Here is a 19,347-nt window from a genome sequence, read left to right on the forward strand (position 1 = left end):
GTTCAGCGGAGCTAGCCAACAACACAACTAACTCAATCTCATTAAGCTGAAGCTGGAAAGACAGTAAACTAGCTGCACTTGAAAGGACCGACGCTGGAGAGGGGAGTTTAACTTTTAATGAGGAACAGACAGGTAACACGGCAGGAACAGCGTCAGCACACGGGTATACAAAGACATACGGACATTGATGCAGCAGCGGGGAACAGAGAAGGGGAGGTAATAAACAGGTGATTGAGGCAGGTGTGCGTACTGATGGTGGAAGGAGTGCATAATGCTGGGAAGCCTGGTGCTGGGAGCGGGGGCAGGCGTGACAGTACTTTGTTTCGTTTTACCTGTTTTCTATTAAAAGTTATTTGTATATATCCTTAAAAATCATGCTGATTCATGATTTCGACTGGCTGGGAAAAGCTGCCTGTGTAACGGCTTTCGTCGGTGGAAGGAGAGGACCAAAGCACAGCGTGGTTAGTGTTCATCTTAATTTAATAATAATCAAAAACTTGAGCCCTGAATATACAAAACAACAAAAGTGAAAACCGAAACAGTTCTATCTGGTGCAGACACACAAAGACTGAAAACAACCACCCACAAAACACAATAGAACACAGGCTACCTAAATATGGTTCCCAATCAGGGACAATGACTAACACCTGCCTCTGATTGAGAACCATATCAGGCCAAACGAGAAACACCACATAGAAACAGAAAACATAGATAATACCCACCCAACTCACGCCCTGACCACACTAAAACAAAGAAATTACAAATGAACTATGGTCAGAACGTGACAGCCTGCCTGCCTGCCTGCCTGCCTGTCTGTCTCAATCATCCAGACTCCCAACAAGCTCATTACTACAGTATGGGATAGCTGGAGATCGAATTCGAATATTGAAACAATGTTGCAAATGTCGGAGAGATAGATCACAAGGTTTGTACAAATCTCCGCTGTTGAAAACTAAATGTTTGTGAGATAATGTATAGATGTTTTTTTATAGCGGAGATCAAGTTTATAAATTGCCTGGCTGGGCTGATGAGACAGTGGATTGCGCAGTGTCGTGGAAATTCTAATCAAAAGGAAGAGATTCTGCAGATTCTTCAATACAACAACTTTTTATTATCAATTTTGAGCAGTTAACAATCCACTCAACAGTGCAGCGTTAATAGTCCAACGAACAAGAGTTGGGTCTCAGCTTTTATAACCTTTGTCTACGTGGCAGATTAGCAGGTGTGTGAGATCATGGTGGGAAGATAGCGTACAAACAAGTGATAACGCCAGTTTTGTTACTCCTTTCTGCTAATAGAATTATCGCTGCTGCTCAAGCTAGCCTCTGTTCTCTTCATATCTCTACACGGCTGTGTCCTTGAAAGATACGAGAAGAACAGTATGGACCAAAAACTGGTCACTCTCAGATGACCCTTTGTCTTTTGACCGTGTGACTAAGTTACTCAGAAACAAAAGAGGAAAAACACTGTCTTCTTCTTACTTGAGAGAAACAGACAGTGGAAATGTACAGGTTAAGGCTAATACAGCGCATGTGCATAACAAAGTTTGTATTTTCCCCCATAGCGGTCAGATGGAACAAAGTAAATAGGCATTTTAACGTCATAGATTTAGCCGGTGCTTAACTTGTGGAATAGGCACCGGCTGGAATTAGATTTTAACCAATTAGCATTCAGGATTAGACCCACCCATTGTACACATTTCTACCGGCAAATGTGTTAAATTATTGCCGTGGTATAAAAGGGATAATCAACTCAGTGTTCTCTGGAAAATAATGCAACTCCTTGGAAGGTCAGTTACAGTACGCTCCACTAGAGTGGGGGAACAACACCTTCCACGTCGTTCATTATTTTCCATAGAACTCATAGCGCCTCGTTGATTATCCCTTATGTAGAAATGTGTTCAACATCCACTGAAGTAGCTAGCAAGTTTACGAGATAGCTACAGTAGTTGCCATGGTAACCAAACAAACAGCTAACAAAACCATCAGTCCTAGCTTGCCATTATGAAAATCGAATTCAACAATGCCAATACTGTTTTCAATTCAACTTTTGCTTTCAAAAGCAGCTCAAACATAGAACATGTAAGAATGAATGTCCATTGAATTGTGCCGTGCAAATACAGTGCATTATAGGGAAATAATGCACGCTCTAGAATGCCCTTCAAGCCAATCAGAAACAAGTATTAAAAAATCCCATGGTATAATTAAGCAATAATGCATGAGGGGCTGCGGTATATGGCCAATATACCACGTCTAAGTGCTGTTCTTCGCACAACGCAATGCGGAGTGCCTGGATACAGCCTTTAGCCATGGTATATTGTCCATATACCGCAAACCCCTGAGGTGCCTTATTACTATTATAAACTGGTTACCAACGTAATTAGAACTGCAACACTCCGTATTATTTAGTGCCCCGTAAAATTACACCATATATAGATTCTACAGACCCTACTGACCCTTCAATTTAAGCCCACTATTGTCAACCTACCACTGTGAACATTATAGTTTTCAACATGGTCTTAAAATAATGTTAACAACTTTTGATTTGATTTTTAATTCTCCATAAATTCCTTGGATTTGCTTATAAGCACAATACATATCGTCATCGATTAAAATGTAATATATTTTGAATTAGTTATCCACCTTGCAATGTTTTGAAACGCAGGATTTAATTTTGAAGGTTTCCTCATTACCATAGGACAGTGACGTCATCGTTAGTGCTGCAAGCAGAATAGCAGTTCTGTTATTTGGGGCGTACAACCACCCTTTGTGAGGCTTTCAATATTACATAATTAATGTATTGCCTTGTGCAATTATAATGGGGTTCGGTATGAATCGATATTTTGGTCGATGACGTATCTGCAACATGATAGAAGCTCCAAGCCGCAGCCTACAGGCTGATTTTAATGTGGACTTGGTATGGGATGCTTATTTGACAGCGCACTGATGTTCTCGTTGCCAGGAAGGATTTGACTCTGACAGTCATATTTATTGTCGATGTCACGGAATTCATCGCGATTTTCATGTTTTGTAACGATATGCGATAAATTCGCAGAAGCTCTTCCTTTTTCATGGCCTCGGTGGCACGGTTTTGGTGGTCTGCAAACACAAATTCCAAGCTCTACATTTACGAAAATACCACACCACTTATGTCCACCCGACAGTGTTCAAGGGTATTGGGCTTGGGTGATGTCTCCCTGGGAGTAGATACACCCGGGTCCGGCGAGCCTAACAGGGAGATCTTCGAGGCCTGCAGAAACGGAGATGTGGAGCGCGTGAGGAGGCTTGTCACACCGGAGAATGTAAACAGTAGAGACACCGCCGGCAGAAAATCCACCCCGCTGCATTTCGCCGCTGGTAAGAACAGTTGATACAATGTTGCTAGGCGCAGGAAACATCTCGCTACAATGTTTCACACTGCAAATGTAACAAATATAGCAGACAATGTAACAAGACACGCTGTGCAGTTAATAGTTTATTGTAACAGAATAATCCAGACACAAAGGCGTCTGTCTGTACAATGTGCATCCACAATACATTCCCTAATATCAAGTTGATTCATAAATGACTTATTTTGAGGATTAACTATTGTATTATCTTATGTTATATTACACCTGCTATTTGATGTATCAATGCATTTATTAATAAGCAGTAACAGTCATTTTCCAATTACGAAAATGAATCAAAGCATAATCACTAAGTAGGTCTGTTCATGCCTCTCTGTGGCCCAGGTGCACCTATAAATCCATACCATCTCTCTTATTCAGGATTTGGCCGCAGGGATGTGGTGGACTACCTACTACAAAATGGAGCCAACGTCCATGCCCGGGATGAGGGAGGCCTCGTATCTCTCCACAACGCCTGCTCCTTCGGCCATTCTGAGGTGGTCAACCTGCTCCTGCACCATGGGGCTGATGCCAACTCCAGGGACAACTGGAGTTTCACACCCCTCCACGAGGCCGCCATAAAGGGGAAGAGCGACGTCTGCATAGGTACAGTTGGATTCTGGCCTCCCTGTGAGGCTGTCCCCTTGGGAAAATATGCATTGTTTAAGCACAGTGACTGTTCTCTTATGGCTTCAAGTATCATGGTCACATCTCCAGAAGAATCAGTCATAGATACGTCTGTAATGTGCTTTAAAGGATCACTTTTGTAAATGCCAAGTATGGCGACTTTGGTGTGCCCTCTCCATATTGTTGGTGTAGAACATAAGCTATCTGTTGATATATTGTAAATGCTGATATGGGTGAATTTGGTGTTGTAGTGCTCCTGCAACACGGAGCAGAGCCAACGATTCGTAACACAGATGGGAGGACAGCTCTGGACCTGGCTGAAGCGTCCACTAAAGCAGTGCTGACCGGTGAGTGGGAGGAACATGTTCCTCACAAGCACTTTAGAAGCACCAACTTGCACGATTGAGTTAGTTTGCAATCATTGCATCTATTTTGGGCACGGGAACAGAATAAAACGGTTCCTCTGGGAACCAAGAGTGACAGAACACGTAGTTGAATGACTCAAAACAGTGAAGAACAAAAGTTATCTTGGAAATACGTGGGCTAATATGTTTCCACACTTTCCTAATCACAGGTGAATATAGAAAAGATGACCTGCTAGAAAGTGCAAGGTGGAGTATATCTCAGATTTTTAAATGACCACCATTCAGAAGCCTTGTAATCAACTGTGACCATTATTGTGCTCTAAATCTTCTAATACATGTGATGCTTTCATAGGAGTGGGATTGAAGACAAGTTGATGGCCCTGCTAACACCATTGAATGTGAACTGTCATGCCAGTGACGGTCGAAAGGTAATTCACATGCTCTCCTAAACTATTCATGAACAGACCACATTTTTCATCACCTCTCTAAAATTCCAAATGCACTAAAATTAGGTAAAAGACAGATAGTCGTGCCCAAAACATGTTACTAACAAAGAGTGTGTCAGTCTGGACAAACAAACAAATCCATTTAAAATGGTCCTTTGTGGTGTATCTTTCAGTCCTCCCCTCTGCATCTGGCTGCTGGCTACAACCGTGTGAAGACAGTGCAGCTGCTGTTAAAGCATGGGGCTGACGTCCATGCTAAAGACAAAGGGTACGACTTGGTCTCTGTCCTTTCGTCATCCTCGTTGAATCTGTATCGCATGCTGCAGGGAAGGCGTTGTATGTCTTTCCAATTTCTCTGATGGATGACTCTCTCTGACGTTTCAGTGATCTGGTGCCTCTTCATAACGCCTGTTCCTATGGACATTACGAAGTCACTGAAATTTTAGTAAAGGTTGGTCTGCAACACATTCTTCCTGTATGTAGCTCATGCATTTTTGTGTCACTGTATATAAATTGTACATTTCTTAACCCAGAGGCCCATTGAACATTCAAATGCTCATTATACAAGTCTTGTTTGACCCCTGTCTCTCCATCGCTCCTCCCTTGGTAATGCAGCAGGGCGCCTGTGTGAATGCCATGGACCTGTGGCAGTTCACCCCCCTGCACGAAGCCGCCTCTAAGAATAGGGTGGACGTGTGCTCCCTGCTGGTCAGCTACGGAGCCGACCCCACTTTCCTAAACTGCCACAACCAGAGCGCCATTGACCTGTCTCCCACTTCGCAGCTCAAAGAACGCCTGGCCTGTAAGCCATGTATATTTTTCCCTCTTTTTCATTGTTCCTATTCTTTATGAACCTTGTTTTTTTGCTTAGAGGTCGCCTACAATACTCGAATAAAACTGAATGAAACAAATGATTTTAGGCAAGGGGCAGCACCTTGATAATGAGTCCTGTTCTCCCTATGCAATAGTTGAACCCCTCTCTCAGCTGACCTCTTGTGTCTGTGACAGATGAGTTCAGAGGTCACGCCTTGCTCCAGGCAGCACGTGAAGCTGACCTGCCCCGCCTAAAGAAGCACCTGTCACCGGAGACCATGACCTTCAAGCATCCCCTTACCCATGAAACCGCACTGGTAAGACACCTCACTACCGAGTCGCCAATGTACTACAGATAGTGTTCCTGCAGATTATACCGTCAATGAATTGCAGTGCTAGTATCCCGTATATTTTTTTACGTTTCTGGGTCGCTCTGTGCTTGCCTTTCGTCCTAAGCAGTGTTTTAAGATCTAAGATATGTTGTTAACAGCACTGTGCAGCGACATCTCCCTATCCCAAGAGAAAACAAGTGTGCGAGTTCCTGCTGAGGAAAGGGGCCAACGTAAATGAGAAGACTAAAGAGTGAGTGGTGCAAAGAGTCAGTAACCCTTATCCCACAAGCAATTACCAGTCACTTTACTCTTACCATTGTTGATATGACAGATATAAATGAGTCTGAACGCTCTGATAAGACTCTGAACTAAAGGCTGATGGTTTTTCCATTGTGCAACCCATAGGAAAAAAATGACAGCCACTTTAACTTGTTTGTGATGTAATTTGTCTAAGCTTCCTGACCCCCTTGCACCTGGCTTCTGAAAAGTCACACAACGACATAATCGAGGTGTTGGTGAGACATGAGGCAAAGGTAAGTTCAGGTGTTATCATAGTGTTGTTAATAGCATAAAGGTCAAGCCAACGTGTGTATTTGCTTAATGGCCTATGATTCAGCGTGTGTGTGTGTGTGTGTGTGTGTGTAATCTGTGTGTGTAGGGTAATGGTGCATCAGGGCTCTAAATGTAAAAAAAAAAAAATCCTTAGTGCTCCCAACTTTAAAGTTAGGAGCACAAAATAAAGTCTAGGAATATATTTTTGTATTGATTGAAATTAAGCAAGAGATCAATCATTAATTCAGTCATTCATGCTACGATCATTGATCTTCTAAAGAAGCTATGCCTTTTCCTTTAGAGCCCTCGGTGCAATGCATGTGATTCTTGATAATACGAAGTGTCAATATTTGATTGTATCTGTCCCTATCAAATAAATGAATGACTATTATCTCCCTATAGGTCAATGCCCTGGACAACCTGGGCCAGACAGCTCTGCACCTTGCGGCTCACTGTGGCCACCTCCAGACCTGCCGTCTGCTGCTGAAATCAGGCTGCGACCCCCTCGTCATGTCTCTACAAGGTTTCTCTCCATCCCAAATGGGCAATGAGAGTGTGCAGGAGATACTGCAAGGTAGGCTGGACACATCTTGGAGTATGTTACATGTTACACAAACAGACAGGAACCTGGTTTGTGATGATCATTCTGGGTTGAAATATTTGGTCCCGTTTCAAGTGTCAGTAAATGCCTTATTTATGTCTTTCAGAGGGAACTCTGATTGGAAACTCTGATGTTGACTGGCAGTTGCTAGAAGCGTCCAAGTCTGGAGATTTGGAGATTGTTAAAGTAACTATCTCCAATACATTTTGGCATAATCTGACCAACTAATGCCCTATTGTTATAACACTCATATTACAAGTTATTTATTTCAAATGGTAACAGTAGTCTTCGTGGTAACATGTCTGCTGTCTTTGTGTTTGCAGAAGCTGTGTACCATGCAGAATGTGAACTGTAGGGATGGAGAGGGCCGTCAATCCACCCCGCTCCACTTTGCGGCGGGGTATAACCGTGTGTCTGTGGTGGAGTACCTTCTACTGCATGGGGCTGACGTCCATGCCAAAGACAAAGGGTGAGCACAGGTCCTGACTTAGGCCAGGAGATTTTCCCGGTCAGGTCATTTGGTCAGGAAAAACGCAAGGCTCTACCTATTCTCCAATGGGCCTGAGTCAGACTCGTCGCTCAGAAGGGTAATGTGTGTCCGTCTCTCTCTCTCTCTCTTGCTCTGTCTCCTGCAGTGGCCTGGTCCCCCTACACAACGCCTGCTCCTACGGTCACTATGAGGTGGCTGAATTGCTGGTCATCCACGGGGCTGTGGTCAACATAGCTGACCTGTGGAAGTTTACCCCTCTGCACGAGGCTGCCGCCAAGAGCAAATACGAGATCTGCAAACTGCTGCTGCAGGTAAGGAGTTCGTTTCCCTCTTACAGATTAGTGCTAGTCTATTTTCAACTGTGTTGGACCATCTACAGTGCCACTTGGATTTGTATGATTCAGAGTCATCACTTACCCTGAAAACAATTACGTTTGAATTTCGAGAGACCAGATCCATCCTAATCCTGTGCAGTAGAACACATACTATAGAGCCTTCCAGTTCTAGCACAGATTATCTATACACACACCCCTATCGCTCCCCTCCCAGCACGGTGCAGACCCGACCAAGAAGAACCGAGATGGGAGCACTCCACTGGACCTGGTGAAGGACGGGGACACTGACATGCAGGACCTGCTAAGAGGAGACGCTGCCCTGCTGGACGCAGCCAAGAAGGGCTGTCTGGCCCGGGTCGAGAAGCTCTGCAGCTCTGATAATGTTAACTGTAGAGACGCACAGGGACGGCACTCTACACTGCTACACCTGGCAGGTCAGTCAGCGCACTGGAGCTTTCTGTAAGGACAGTGATCTTGAACCCTAGTCATTGAGAGCTTCAGGGTGTACAAGCCCTTGTTCCAACCCAACATTCACAAGTTTAAGGGTTTAGAATATTTAATGAGAAATGTAATGGATGTGAGAATGAGGATTCGGGAGGGGAATGAGAATGGACCGGGTGAAGCCGAGGGCTGCAGATGAAGGATCCAGGGGGTTGGACTCGGTAAGGTTTGGCTTGGAGTCCCAGGTAGACCTCATCAGGCCATGGGAGTTGGGCTGCTGTTTTTCCTTGCAGGGCAAGGGGAGAGGGAAGAAGGAATGATTTTTAAATGGACCACCCTAGGCAGGAAAATCGTCACTCGTTCATCCCGAGATAATTGTGTTTTCAGCCACCGGTAGCTTGTGGGTGCTTTATATGCGCTACAGTCAATTATGAGTGCATGTCTACTTATATTAAATATATAATTATTAACATACGCCTACTGTATGATAGCTAGCAAATTAATTAGCTAACTAACGTTAGCCTGCCTAGCTGGAACTTCTGAAGAAGTGAAATGTTTTATTTCTACAATTTCCAAAAGATAACCAAACAAAAACCTTTTACGAGACGTGTTTGTGCCGTCATGTGTATTAGTAGCACAATTTCTAACTTATTTGCATTAGTTTTTACTTACACTTGTATGTTGACTTCTCCATTGATGTTGTTTTTAAGTTTTTGCTGACTTTTCTTGAATTGAATTATGGGGAGTTTCAGGCCTTGGAGTGAACATAATTGTACACTCGCAAAGCCGACTAAAAACGAGGGCGGAGGGGCTTACGTTGCAAACTTCCCTTGCTTGGCGAATCATTTGGACCGCCCTCCAAGATGGCGACGGGGATTCCCCCAAGGGCATAAGGCAAGGACGAGGGTGTGTCTTTTAAGTGTTTGAACCGCAGCCTTAAAAGACACACCCTCGATTTGCGACGATTGTACATCCGCTAAGAAAAGTCTGCGGAAACTTAAAAACAACATCAATGGAGAAGTCAACATACAAGTGTAAGTAAAAACTAATGCAAATACAGTTGAAGTCGGAAGTTTACATACACTTATGTTGGAAACATTAAAACTCGTTTTTCAACCACTCCACACATTTCTTGTTAACAAATTATAGTTTTGGCAAGTCAGTTAGGACATCTACTTTGTGCATGACACAAGTCATTTTCCAACAATTGTTTACAGACAGATTATTTCACATATAATTCACTGTAACACAATTCCAGTGGGTCAGAAGTTTACATACACTACGTTGACTGCATTTAAACTGCTTGGAAAATTCCATGGCTTTAGAAGCTTCTGATAGGCTAATTGCCATCATTTGAATCAATTGGAGGTTTACCTGTGGATGTATTTCAAGGCCTACCTTCAAACTCAGTGCCTCTTTGCTTGACATCATGGGAAAATCAAAAGAAATCTGCCAAGACCCCAGAAAAGAATTGTAGACCTCCACAAGTCTGGTTCATCATTGGGAGCAATTTCCAAACGCCTGAAGGTACCACGTTCATCTGTACAAACAATAGTACGCAAGTATAAACACCATGGGACCACGCAGACGTCATACCGCTCAGGAAGGAGACGCGTTCTGTCTCCTAGAGATGAACGTACTTTGGTGCGAAAAGTTCAAATCAATCCCAGAACAACAGCAAAGGACCTTGTGAAGATGCTGGAGGAAACAGGTACAAAAGTATCTAAATCCACATTAAAACGAGTCCTATATCGACATAACCTGAAAGCCACTGCTCCAAAACCGCCATAAAAAAGCCAGACTACGGTTTGCAATTGCACATGGGGACAAAGATTGTACTTTTTGGAGAAATGTCCTCTGGTTTGGGCACAATGACCATCGTTATATTTGGAGGAAAAAGAGGGAGGGTTGCAAGCCGAAGAACACCATCCCAACCGTGAAGCACTGGGGTGGCAGCATCATGTTGTGGGGGTGCTTTGCTGCAGGAGGGACTGGTGCACTTCACAAAATAGATGGCATCATGAGGCAGGAAAGTTATGTGGATATATTGAAGCAACATCTCAAGACATCAGTCAGCTTGGTCGCAAATGGGTCTTCCAAGGGGACAATGACCCCAAGCATACTTCCAAAATTGTGCCAAAATGGCTTAAGGACAACAAAGTCAAGATATTGGAGTGGCCATCACAAAGCCCTGACCTCAATCCTATAGAACATTTGTGGGCAGAACTGAAAAAGCGTGTGCGAGCAAGGAGGCCTACAAACCTGACTCAGTTACACCAGCTCTGTCAGGAGGAATGGGCCAAAATTCACCCAACTTATTGTGGGAAGCTTGTGGAAGGCTACCCGAAACGTTTGACCCAAGTTAAACAATTTAAAGGCAATGCTACCAAATACTAATTGAGTGTATGTAAACTTCTGAGCCACTGGGAATGTGATGAAAGAAATACAAGCTGAAATAAATCATTCTCTCTACTATTATTCTGACATTTCACATTCTTAAAATAAAGTGGTGATCCTAACTGACCTAAGACAGGGAATTTGTACTAGGATTTAAATGTCAGGAATTGTGAAAAACTGAGTTTAAATGTATTTGGCTAAGATGTATGTAAACTTCTGACTTCAACTGTAAGTTAGAAATTGTGCTACTAATGCACATGACGGCACAAATACGTCTCGTAAATATGTTTTTTGGAAATTATAGATAAACATTTTCCTTCTTCAGAGGTTCCAGCTAGGCAGGCTAATGTTAGTTAGCAAATTAATTTGCTAGCTATCAGTAGGCGTATGTTAATAATTATATATTTAATATAAGTAGACATGCACTCATAATTGACTGTAGCGCATATAAAGCACCCACAAGCTACTGGTGGCTGAAATCACAATCGTCGCGGGACGAACGAGTGGCGAATTAACGGCCAAGGGTGGTCCATTTAAAAATAATTCCTTCGCCCCTTGCCCTGCAAGTGTATACTAGTCAGACGTCATGATACGTCATCAGAAGTGTCCACTTAATTTGAGGGCTGAGGGGATAGGGTGTGTCTTAAGTGTTTGGACCATAGCCATAGTGTTGCAAACGGGAATGGAGGCTGTTTGGCAGCTGGTGCTGGTTCAGTTACTAGGGAGCTGTGTTCAAGGCAATTAGTTAAAACGTTGCATTCAAGTCTGGCCTTCTCTCCTGAATTTGACGGATTCAACTAATTTATCATTAACGCCTGAAAAGCCGGCAGACCATCAGGATGGGACTATGGATTTAGGAAAACAACATTTTCAGATAATTGCCGTTTCTGATTAAACGAATTATGTGTCTATTGTGTCAGCTGGCTACAACAACCTGGAGGTAGCAGAGTACCTGCTTCAGCATGGAGCGGAGGTCAACTCCCAGGACAAGGGAGGGCTCATCCCCCTGCACAACGCTGCCTCCTACGGGGTGAGTCCCAGCTACCCTAAGCTACTGTACACACTCACAGCACCATCACACTCTAAAGGTGTCCATTGAGTCTTTCTACTACCTGTACGGTATGATTTTCCAGAGACACAAAAGTAAACAGGATGTCTAGAGACTTGTTATTTAAATGAAAGAGTCAGTGCCTCGTACTTGGCATACCAAACACTCGCCAAGTTCCTTGTCAAAGGCTTCTTTAAAAATGTAACCATGAATAGGTTTCAGAGATTAAGCATACCTTTTGAATAAAAAAGGCGTCTTCTGCGGCCTTTAAAACAAGCTCCTTTTAAAAAGAAAGTAATCATGAATTGGTTTCAGTGATGAGGCGAGGGGTGAAGTATGTATGCTGGCCAAATGATTAGCACTCATGTCTCTATGACACAAAACACTGTTGGAAACAAAGGCCAGTATATTGCTTTGATCAGACCCTTGAGAAGCGAGGAGCTCATCACACCACAGTCCTCCCCGATCGCCTGGTGCTTGCTCTAACTCCACACACAGATTGGATCATCTCAAATAAGCAGTGGTGTAAATACTTTAATGTACTACTTAAGTCGTTTTTTGGGGTATCTGTACTTTGGTTTACTCTTGATATTTTTGACAAATGCTACTTTTACTTCACTACATTCCTGGAGAAAATAATGTACTTTTTACTCCATAGATTTTCCATGACTCTCAAAAGTACTCGTTACATTTTGAATGGCTAGCGTGACAGGAAAATGGTCCAATTCACCTACTGCCTCTGATCTGGCGGACTCACAAAACAAACACGCTTCGTTTGTAAATTATGCCTGAGTGTTGGAGTGTGCCCCTGGTTTTCCGTAAATAAAAAAAACAAGAAAATGGTGCCATCTGGTTTGTTTAATAATGGGTGTTGCGATTTTTCTTTAAACCAATATTCGTTACCCTTTCTCTCCCTATAGATGTTTCTCCCCCTTTTGTTTTCTTTGTTTCTTAAACCTGTGTTGGTTGGGTTACCATGTCAACCTAGAGAGTAGAAGAGAAAGGGTGAATTAACTTGTAGAAGTCCTATATCTGAGTCTGAGATGCAAGTTGACCAAAAGAACGAGAGAAAGTTACAAGACACCAACCAAGAGCCAAGTGGAGTCCAATGTGTTCTCATTTGCAGCATGTGGATGTGGGTGCTTTGCTCATCAAGTACGACGCATGCGTGAACGCCACAGATAAGTGGGCGTTCACCCCACTGCACGAGGCAGCGCAGAAAGGGAGGACCCAGCTGTGTGCCCTGCTATTGGCTCACGGGGCCAACCCTGCCCTCCGCAACCAGGAAGGCCAATCACCGCTGGACCTCGTCACGGTATCCGTCCACACACACTCGCTATCCTGTCTCTGAGATGACAACCTCTCCCCAACACAGGAGTGTGTGGGAAGGGGTAGCATAATCTGTCATCCTCACAGCCACCACACTCACCTGTTTGTCATGTCTACTGCTCTTGGATACATGAAATCCCTCAAATCACAACAACACCCTGACATCGTATATTGTGCTTGTGATTCGTGTTAACAGCATGTTGAATATCACCTACATAGTCTGTTTGGAATTCTTTCCAGAGTTTTCGCTGTTGTTGAGGAGATTCAATGTCTCTCAATGCTTGTTTCTACACTCTCACATGGCCTGACCTTCACCAGCAACCACTGGGTGACATGACCTCGTTCTAAATAGAAGAGAGGACCTGTCTCTGGCAATGAAATGCCTGGAAAGTTCTCTCTCTCATCACACATTGCTAAATGACTTGAATGTACTGTATGCATGTCAAGGGTTTGCTCACATAGGAGCATGTAGCCTTATTCATACTTGCTATGCTCTTATGGGTTATTGATGTGTTGGCAACGATCGCTAATGCAGTCTAATCGTGTTTCTCTGCATGGTTGCACTGTGATTGAGTCGTCAATATTTTGTGTCATTCTTAATTTCTCCTCCTCGACATGGTAAATTAGTGACAATGCCTCTTTCTCCTTTATTTCTTTCTTTCTTTCTTTCTTTCTTTCTTTCTTTCTTTCTTTCTTTCTTTCTTTCTTTCTACAGGTGGACGATGTTCGTGCCTTGTTGACAGCGGCCATGCCACCTTCAGCCCTGCCCAGTTGCTATAAACCCCAGGTAATCAGTATGTCTTCCCCTGTAGGGGTGGTGGTCCCCCCCAGCCTCTCAGCCAGCTCCACACCCCTGTCCACCTTGGCCTCCAGCAACAGTCTGGACAACCAGGCTACTGCCTCCACCTGCACTGCCTTCCCTGAGCTACCCGCTCTCCTGGGGCCCTCTGGGGCTGTGGGCACGGACAAGAAGGAGGTTCTTGGTGTGGATCTGAGTATCGGACAGTTTCTCAACAACCTTGGACTGGAACACCTACTAGAGATCTTTGAAAGAGAGCAGGTAAGGTGAACCCCAAAACGCAGCTCGCTTATGTCTGATAACCTAGATAAACTTATTTTATATAAAAAGCTTCAAGGATGTCTTCAACATCTGATGTTCCACAATAGGCCTATGAAGCATTACTTAAGATGCTGAAGGTGAGATCTGACATTATTTAAAGTTCACCGTTTTCCCTTTTTGAAGATCACTCTGGATGTCCTGGTAGAGATGGGACACAAGGAGCTGAAAGAGATCGGTATCAATGCCTACGGACACAGACACAAGATTATCAAAGGAGTAGAGAGAATCATTAGCGGACCTCAAAGTACGTTTACACACTACAGGACCCATGCTGTTGTCCATAACACAGGTTTACTTCAAATGTATGTTAATGTGTTTAGCATTTACAAAGTGTTTTTCAAGGGCTGTTAGTGAATGCAACCATCAAAGATTTAGATTTTTACTTGATCTTGATGTATGAAAGGGCAGTGTGCTTCGATTGAAGTTCACATCCTGAATTAAGTTTTGAACTACTGCAATAGTAAAAGAAGTTCACGTTCCTGTGATGCAGGTTTGAAACCGTACCATACGTTGAACACGGCGAACAGTGGGACCATACTAATAGATCTGGCGTCGGGCGACAAGGAGTTTCAGTTGGTGGAGGAGGAGGTACAACCAACACGATGACTCCCTATCAAAGTCTTACATCTTATTGATCATATCTTGTTGTCAATTAGAAAATGTTGACTCGACTTTGAGTCTTGCTTTTGAACAGTTGCAGAGTACGATCAGAGAGCACCGAGATGGAGGCCTTGCTGGAGGGGTTTTCAACAGATACAACATTGTTAAGGTACAGTTGGCTGGTTTCTATCCACATTAGGAAAGCAAGCTCTGTTTTATTCTGTTTAATCTAGTTCATGGAAGCCTAGTTAATGGAAGTCATTATTGAACTGCACATTCAGTTCATGTTATTACAACTTTATTAACCGTGATGGGAATGTATTCTCTTATCCCTGCTTTGAGAGAGAAGTATTGTTAATTCACTATTTTCCCCTCTTGATCTGCAGATCCAGAAAGTGTGTAACAAGAAGCTTTGGGAGAGGTACACCCATCGAAGGAAGGAGGTCTCCGAGGAGAATCACAATCACTCCAATGAACGGATGTTGTTTCACGGTAAGAGAATAATATACAGAATAGCACAGCCCACATTCCAATGAGAACCCGTCATCCATGACACTCCAGAAACCACTTGGGTCATGTTGTGTTCGAGGTTGATCTTTTTTTGTCTGCAAGTGTTTTCGACACTCAGAAATCCTATTCACAAGTGCTCATTCCAGCATTCATGCTGCTCTTGACCCAACAGGTTCGCCGTTTGTGAACGCCATCATCCACAAGGGTTTCGATGAGAGGCATGCTTACATAGGCGGCATGTTCGGAGCAGGCATCTACTTTGCTGAGAACTCGTCTAAGAGTAACCAGTACGTCTACGGGATAGGAGGCGGTACAGGCTGCACTCTGCACAAAGACAGGTCCTGCTACGTGTGCCAAAGGTAAACCAGCCATCCAGTCCTTTGATGTTTCTCTACCACAGTAAGCCATATCAAAGCTGAGGTCTAAGTCACCACACTACAACTTAACCAAGCCATAGCTGGGCGCTGATAACACGCCAATGAGACTTTCACAACGTTAAGAAAGAATGGCTCAAGTGGATTGGATTGGAATGGAGGTGGCATGATGTCTGATTGTCTGTGATGGGTTCTATGCGTCTTCAGGCACCTGCTGTTCTGCAGGGTGACTCTGGGCAAGTCCTTCCTGCAGTTCAGTGCCATGAAGATGGCCCACTCCCCTCCAGGACACCACTCTGTCACAGGGAGGCCCAGTGTCAACGGACTGTCACTGGCAGAGTATGTCATCTACAGAGGAGAGCAGGTACGGTAACTAGTGGCTTTGGCATTAGTGTGTGACTTTCATTTTGACGCTAACTACTGAAGTCACTGGATTGTCATTCTTTGTCATCAGACTTACATTCCATTTGCAGCACTGCTCCTCTTGGATCTAATGTGTTAATTGTATGGTAGCATGCCCTTAGGACTAGCAAGCTGTTACAATTGACTTGATCTGACACCTGTGTCATTTACTCTAGGCCTATCCAGAGTATTTGATCACCTATCAGATATTAAAGCCCGACGCCTCTGTGGACGGATAGAAGTGGAACGGAGGAGGGAAGAACAACAAGTTAATTGTACAGAAGAACGTCTCAGCCTGGTTCTGTTATGTTCGGTGCAGCAACAGCTTTACTAAATGCATGCACAAACAGATTCTTTTTTTTCCTTCTCCATTTGAAGCACTTCCATCTGTAGCAATTCTAACATACGCTGTGTAGGACATCCTACAACTGGTTAAAGTCTAACTGTAACTCAAAAAAAACTTCTGTGTTATAGTAGTTCTTTTCTGGAGACATTGTATATATTTTTTTTAGTACTAGCGTGTTAATTTATTTACATTTTTATGCCCATGTTATTGTAAATGAATGACCTATGGAATATGTATTCCATTAACCAGCAGTCAAAATCAGTGTTTTCAAAGTCTGCCTTGTGGGGATGTCTGGGTCATATTTCTTTAGGGCACATCATAGCAAAAATGTTTCAAAAGTTGTGGAATGGAAGATTAATGTTTATTGGACAAGCCTAGGTGGTCACTCCCTGTTTCAGTCTGTTTTCTTCCATTGGTGACTATTGCCTAATGGCTTATTTGTCCAGTATTGTAAATCAGAAGCTGGACACAATTTAGATCATTATCCTGTTAGAAGGTGTATTGTTTGGTCTACATAGTGACAGTTAAAAGATCAGGATCAGTGTCCTTTCATTCAGTAATGGTGGCCGCAGCAAAGTCTTAAAATTTGAGGACTCCTAAATTGTCATAAATTGCCCCTCTACGAAGTCTGTGTTGCTTCGAAAGCTGTTTGTTTTACACAACACACAAGGGTGACGAGACTACGCAGAGAAAACAAAACATGTAGTTTGTCAATTTCCCTCTGTCAGTGTTTGAATGCGCTGTGAGAACCGTGTCTGTCATTTGAAATAATGTGAAGTTAATTTACATTAATATGCTGTGGTTGCGTGATGTTCTCGCAGCACTTTGTTCCTTTTTTGCATGATATTCCTGTCTGATTAACTCTCGTTAGAGTTGTACGTCATGTTTGAACAGTGTTTGCTTAGTCCTAATTGGATGTATCATGGCTGGATCTGGGTGGGGATAATCCCCACACAAACAGCCACATCAAAATAAATGAGCTATTTGTGAATCCTTGGTTGTAAGTTGTTTGTAGCCTACTGTAACAAACAAAAATTGTAGTTGCATGTAATCACTTATGTACCAAACCTTGCGTTGTCTGTTTTTTAGGTAGTGGAATAACTATCATTGTTAATTACACATTTTTCACTTGTCAGTATGATGTCTCCCAAGATAGTGTACGATTAGCCATACGAGAATACTACATACTTAAACTACTTAATTGCATACTCATTTCGAAGTTTGATCTAGTAGAATTCACTCGTCTTTTACGACTCAAGTTTGACAACCGTTGATATTGACGCGCTGTACCAAAATGAACGAATGGCAGGAGTCAACGCAATCACGCATTAGATGACGCATTCGAAGTACTATTTTCGAAATGTCACAGCCTACTATAAACTTTTGTTTTTTGCACACTATTTAGTAGGCTAGTATGGATATTATACGTACAGACACTGTATTCCTCCCTACCTAGGCTACTGCTTTCCTGCCGCATTGTTTTCATGAGACGTTGAGTGTCCGATAATGGCACTGTATCACTCTTCAGTTCAAGATGTTTTCACATGCAAGAGAAGACATTTGGGCCGTAGGAGTGGGCTTGTTACAGTTTAATGTAGTTTAACCTTTTGTCCGATCTGAACTGAGATGTACACTACAAAGCGGAATAGAGGAATTATTGAGACCACTTTGATCAATTCTGAGTTCAACTTGGGATAACCATTGACAAGAAGGTGGCTCACCTTTTAGCCAGGCAGTGGAGAGCCGGGGCGAGAGTAACACGTCCATCTTCTCATAACACAGAAGCTAGTGAAGTCAGCACGTTCCTAATGTGGAGGTCAACCAGTATATACACTACCGTTCAAAAGTTTGGGGTCACTTAGAAATGTCCCTGTTTTTGAAAGAAAAGTACATTTTCCGTCCATTAAAATAACATAAAATTGAACAGAAATACAGTGTAGACGTTAATGTTGTAAATGACTATTGTAGCTGACAACGGCAGATTTTTTATGGAATATCTACAGAGGCCCATTATCAGCAACTATCACTCCTGTGTTCCAATGGCACGTTGTATTTAGCTAATCCATGTTTATAATTTTAAAAGGCTAATTGATCATTAGAAAGCCCTTTTGCAATTATGGTAGCACAGCTGAAAACTGTTGTCCTGATTTAAAGAAGCAATAAAATTGGCCTTCTTTAGACTAGTTGAGTATCTGGAGCATCAGTATTTGTGGGTTCGATTACAGGCTCAAAATGGCCAGAAACAAATAACTTTCTTCTGGAACTTGTCAGTCTATTCTTGTTCTGAGAAATGAAGGCTGTTCCATGTGAGAAATTGCCAAGAAACTGAAGATCTCATACAACACTGTGTACTACTCTCTTCACAGAACAGCGCAAACTGGCTCTAACCAGAATAGAAAGAGGAGTGGGAGGCCCCGGTGCACAACTGAGCAAGAGGACAAGTACAGTAGAGTGTCTAGTTTGAGAAACAGACGCCTCACAAGTCCTCAACTGGCAGCTTCATTAAATAGTACCCGCAAAACACCAGTCTCAACGTCAACAGTGAAGTGGCGACTCCGGGATGCTGGCCTTCTAGACAGAGTTGCAAAGAAAAAGCCATATCTCAGACTGGCCAATAAAAAGAAAAGATTAAGATGGGCAAAAGAACAAAGACACTGGACAGAGGAACTCTGCCTAGAAGGCCAGCATCCCGGAGTCATCTCTTCTCCACTACAGCCCCGTTGAGGTTAATGGGGGCCTGTTCGGCTCACCTTTTCCTGTAGTCCACGATCAGCTCCTTTGTCTTGCTCACATTGAGGGAGAGGTTGTTGTTTCCAACCCCAGTAGATACACTA

General features: G+C 43.2%; 1 protein-coding gene across 2 annotated transcripts; it reads left to right on the forward strand.

The window, feature by feature from the left end:
* The first annotated feature begins 2,713 nt into the window (after positions 1 to 2,713).
* Positions 2,714 to 17,504, forward strand: LOC139580925 (poly [ADP-ribose] polymerase tankyrase-2-like). 2 transcript variants are annotated; one of them, XM_071410075.1, is made up of 26 exons: positions 2,714 to 3,356; positions 3,767 to 3,991; positions 4,264 to 4,359; positions 4,587 to 4,623; positions 4,730 to 4,805; positions 4,997 to 5,091; positions 5,208 to 5,274; positions 5,439 to 5,625; positions 5,832 to 5,953; positions 6,127 to 6,218; positions 6,423 to 6,501; positions 6,923 to 7,094; positions 7,228 to 7,307; positions 7,445 to 7,590; positions 7,757 to 7,922; positions 8,161 to 8,380; positions 11,705 to 11,814; positions 12,959 to 13,147; positions 13,877 to 14,221; positions 14,405 to 14,525; positions 14,772 to 14,869; positions 14,976 to 15,050; positions 15,268 to 15,373; positions 15,564 to 15,750; positions 15,973 to 16,129; positions 16,344 to 17,504. In XM_071410075.1, exons 1-26 carry the CDS (start codon positions 3,071 to 3,073, stop codon positions 16,404 to 16,406), a joined length of 3,597 nt encoding a protein of 1,198 aa, XP_071266176.1. In that variant the 5' UTR covers positions 2,714 to 3,070; the 3' UTR covers positions 16,407 to 17,504. The 2 variants fall into 2 exon arrangements, with proteins under 2 accessions (XP_071266176.1, XP_071266177.1); XM_071410076.1 differs by lacking the exon at positions 12,959 to 13,147 and having other exon boundaries at positions 2,715 to 3,356.
* Positions 17,505 to 19,347: the final 1,843 nt, after the last annotated feature.

Source organism: Salvelinus alpinus, chromosome 7, assembly GCF_045679555.1.
Source record: "Salvelinus alpinus chromosome 7, SLU_Salpinus.1, whole genome shotgun sequence".
Taxonomy (NCBI): Eukaryota; Metazoa; Chordata; class Actinopteri; order Salmoniformes; family Salmonidae; genus Salvelinus; species Salvelinus alpinus.

What these genes read in the sequence shown, in the direction of transcription:
- LOC139580925 (XM_071410075.1), top strand. Translation starts at nt 3,071, where the DNA reads ATGGCCTCGGTGGCACGGTTTTGGTGGTCTGCAAACACAAATTCCAAG. An exon ending in TCACTGAAATTTTAGTAAAG is followed by an intron (nt 5,275 to 5,438) that starts GTTGGTCTGCAA and finishes TTGGTAATGCAG; the next exon opens with CAGGGCGCCTGTGTGAATGC. An exon ending in ACAACGCTGCCTCCTACGGG is followed by an intron (nt 11,815 to 12,958) that starts GTGAGTCCCAGC and finishes TCTCATTTGCAG; the next exon opens with CATGTGGATGTGGGTGCTTT.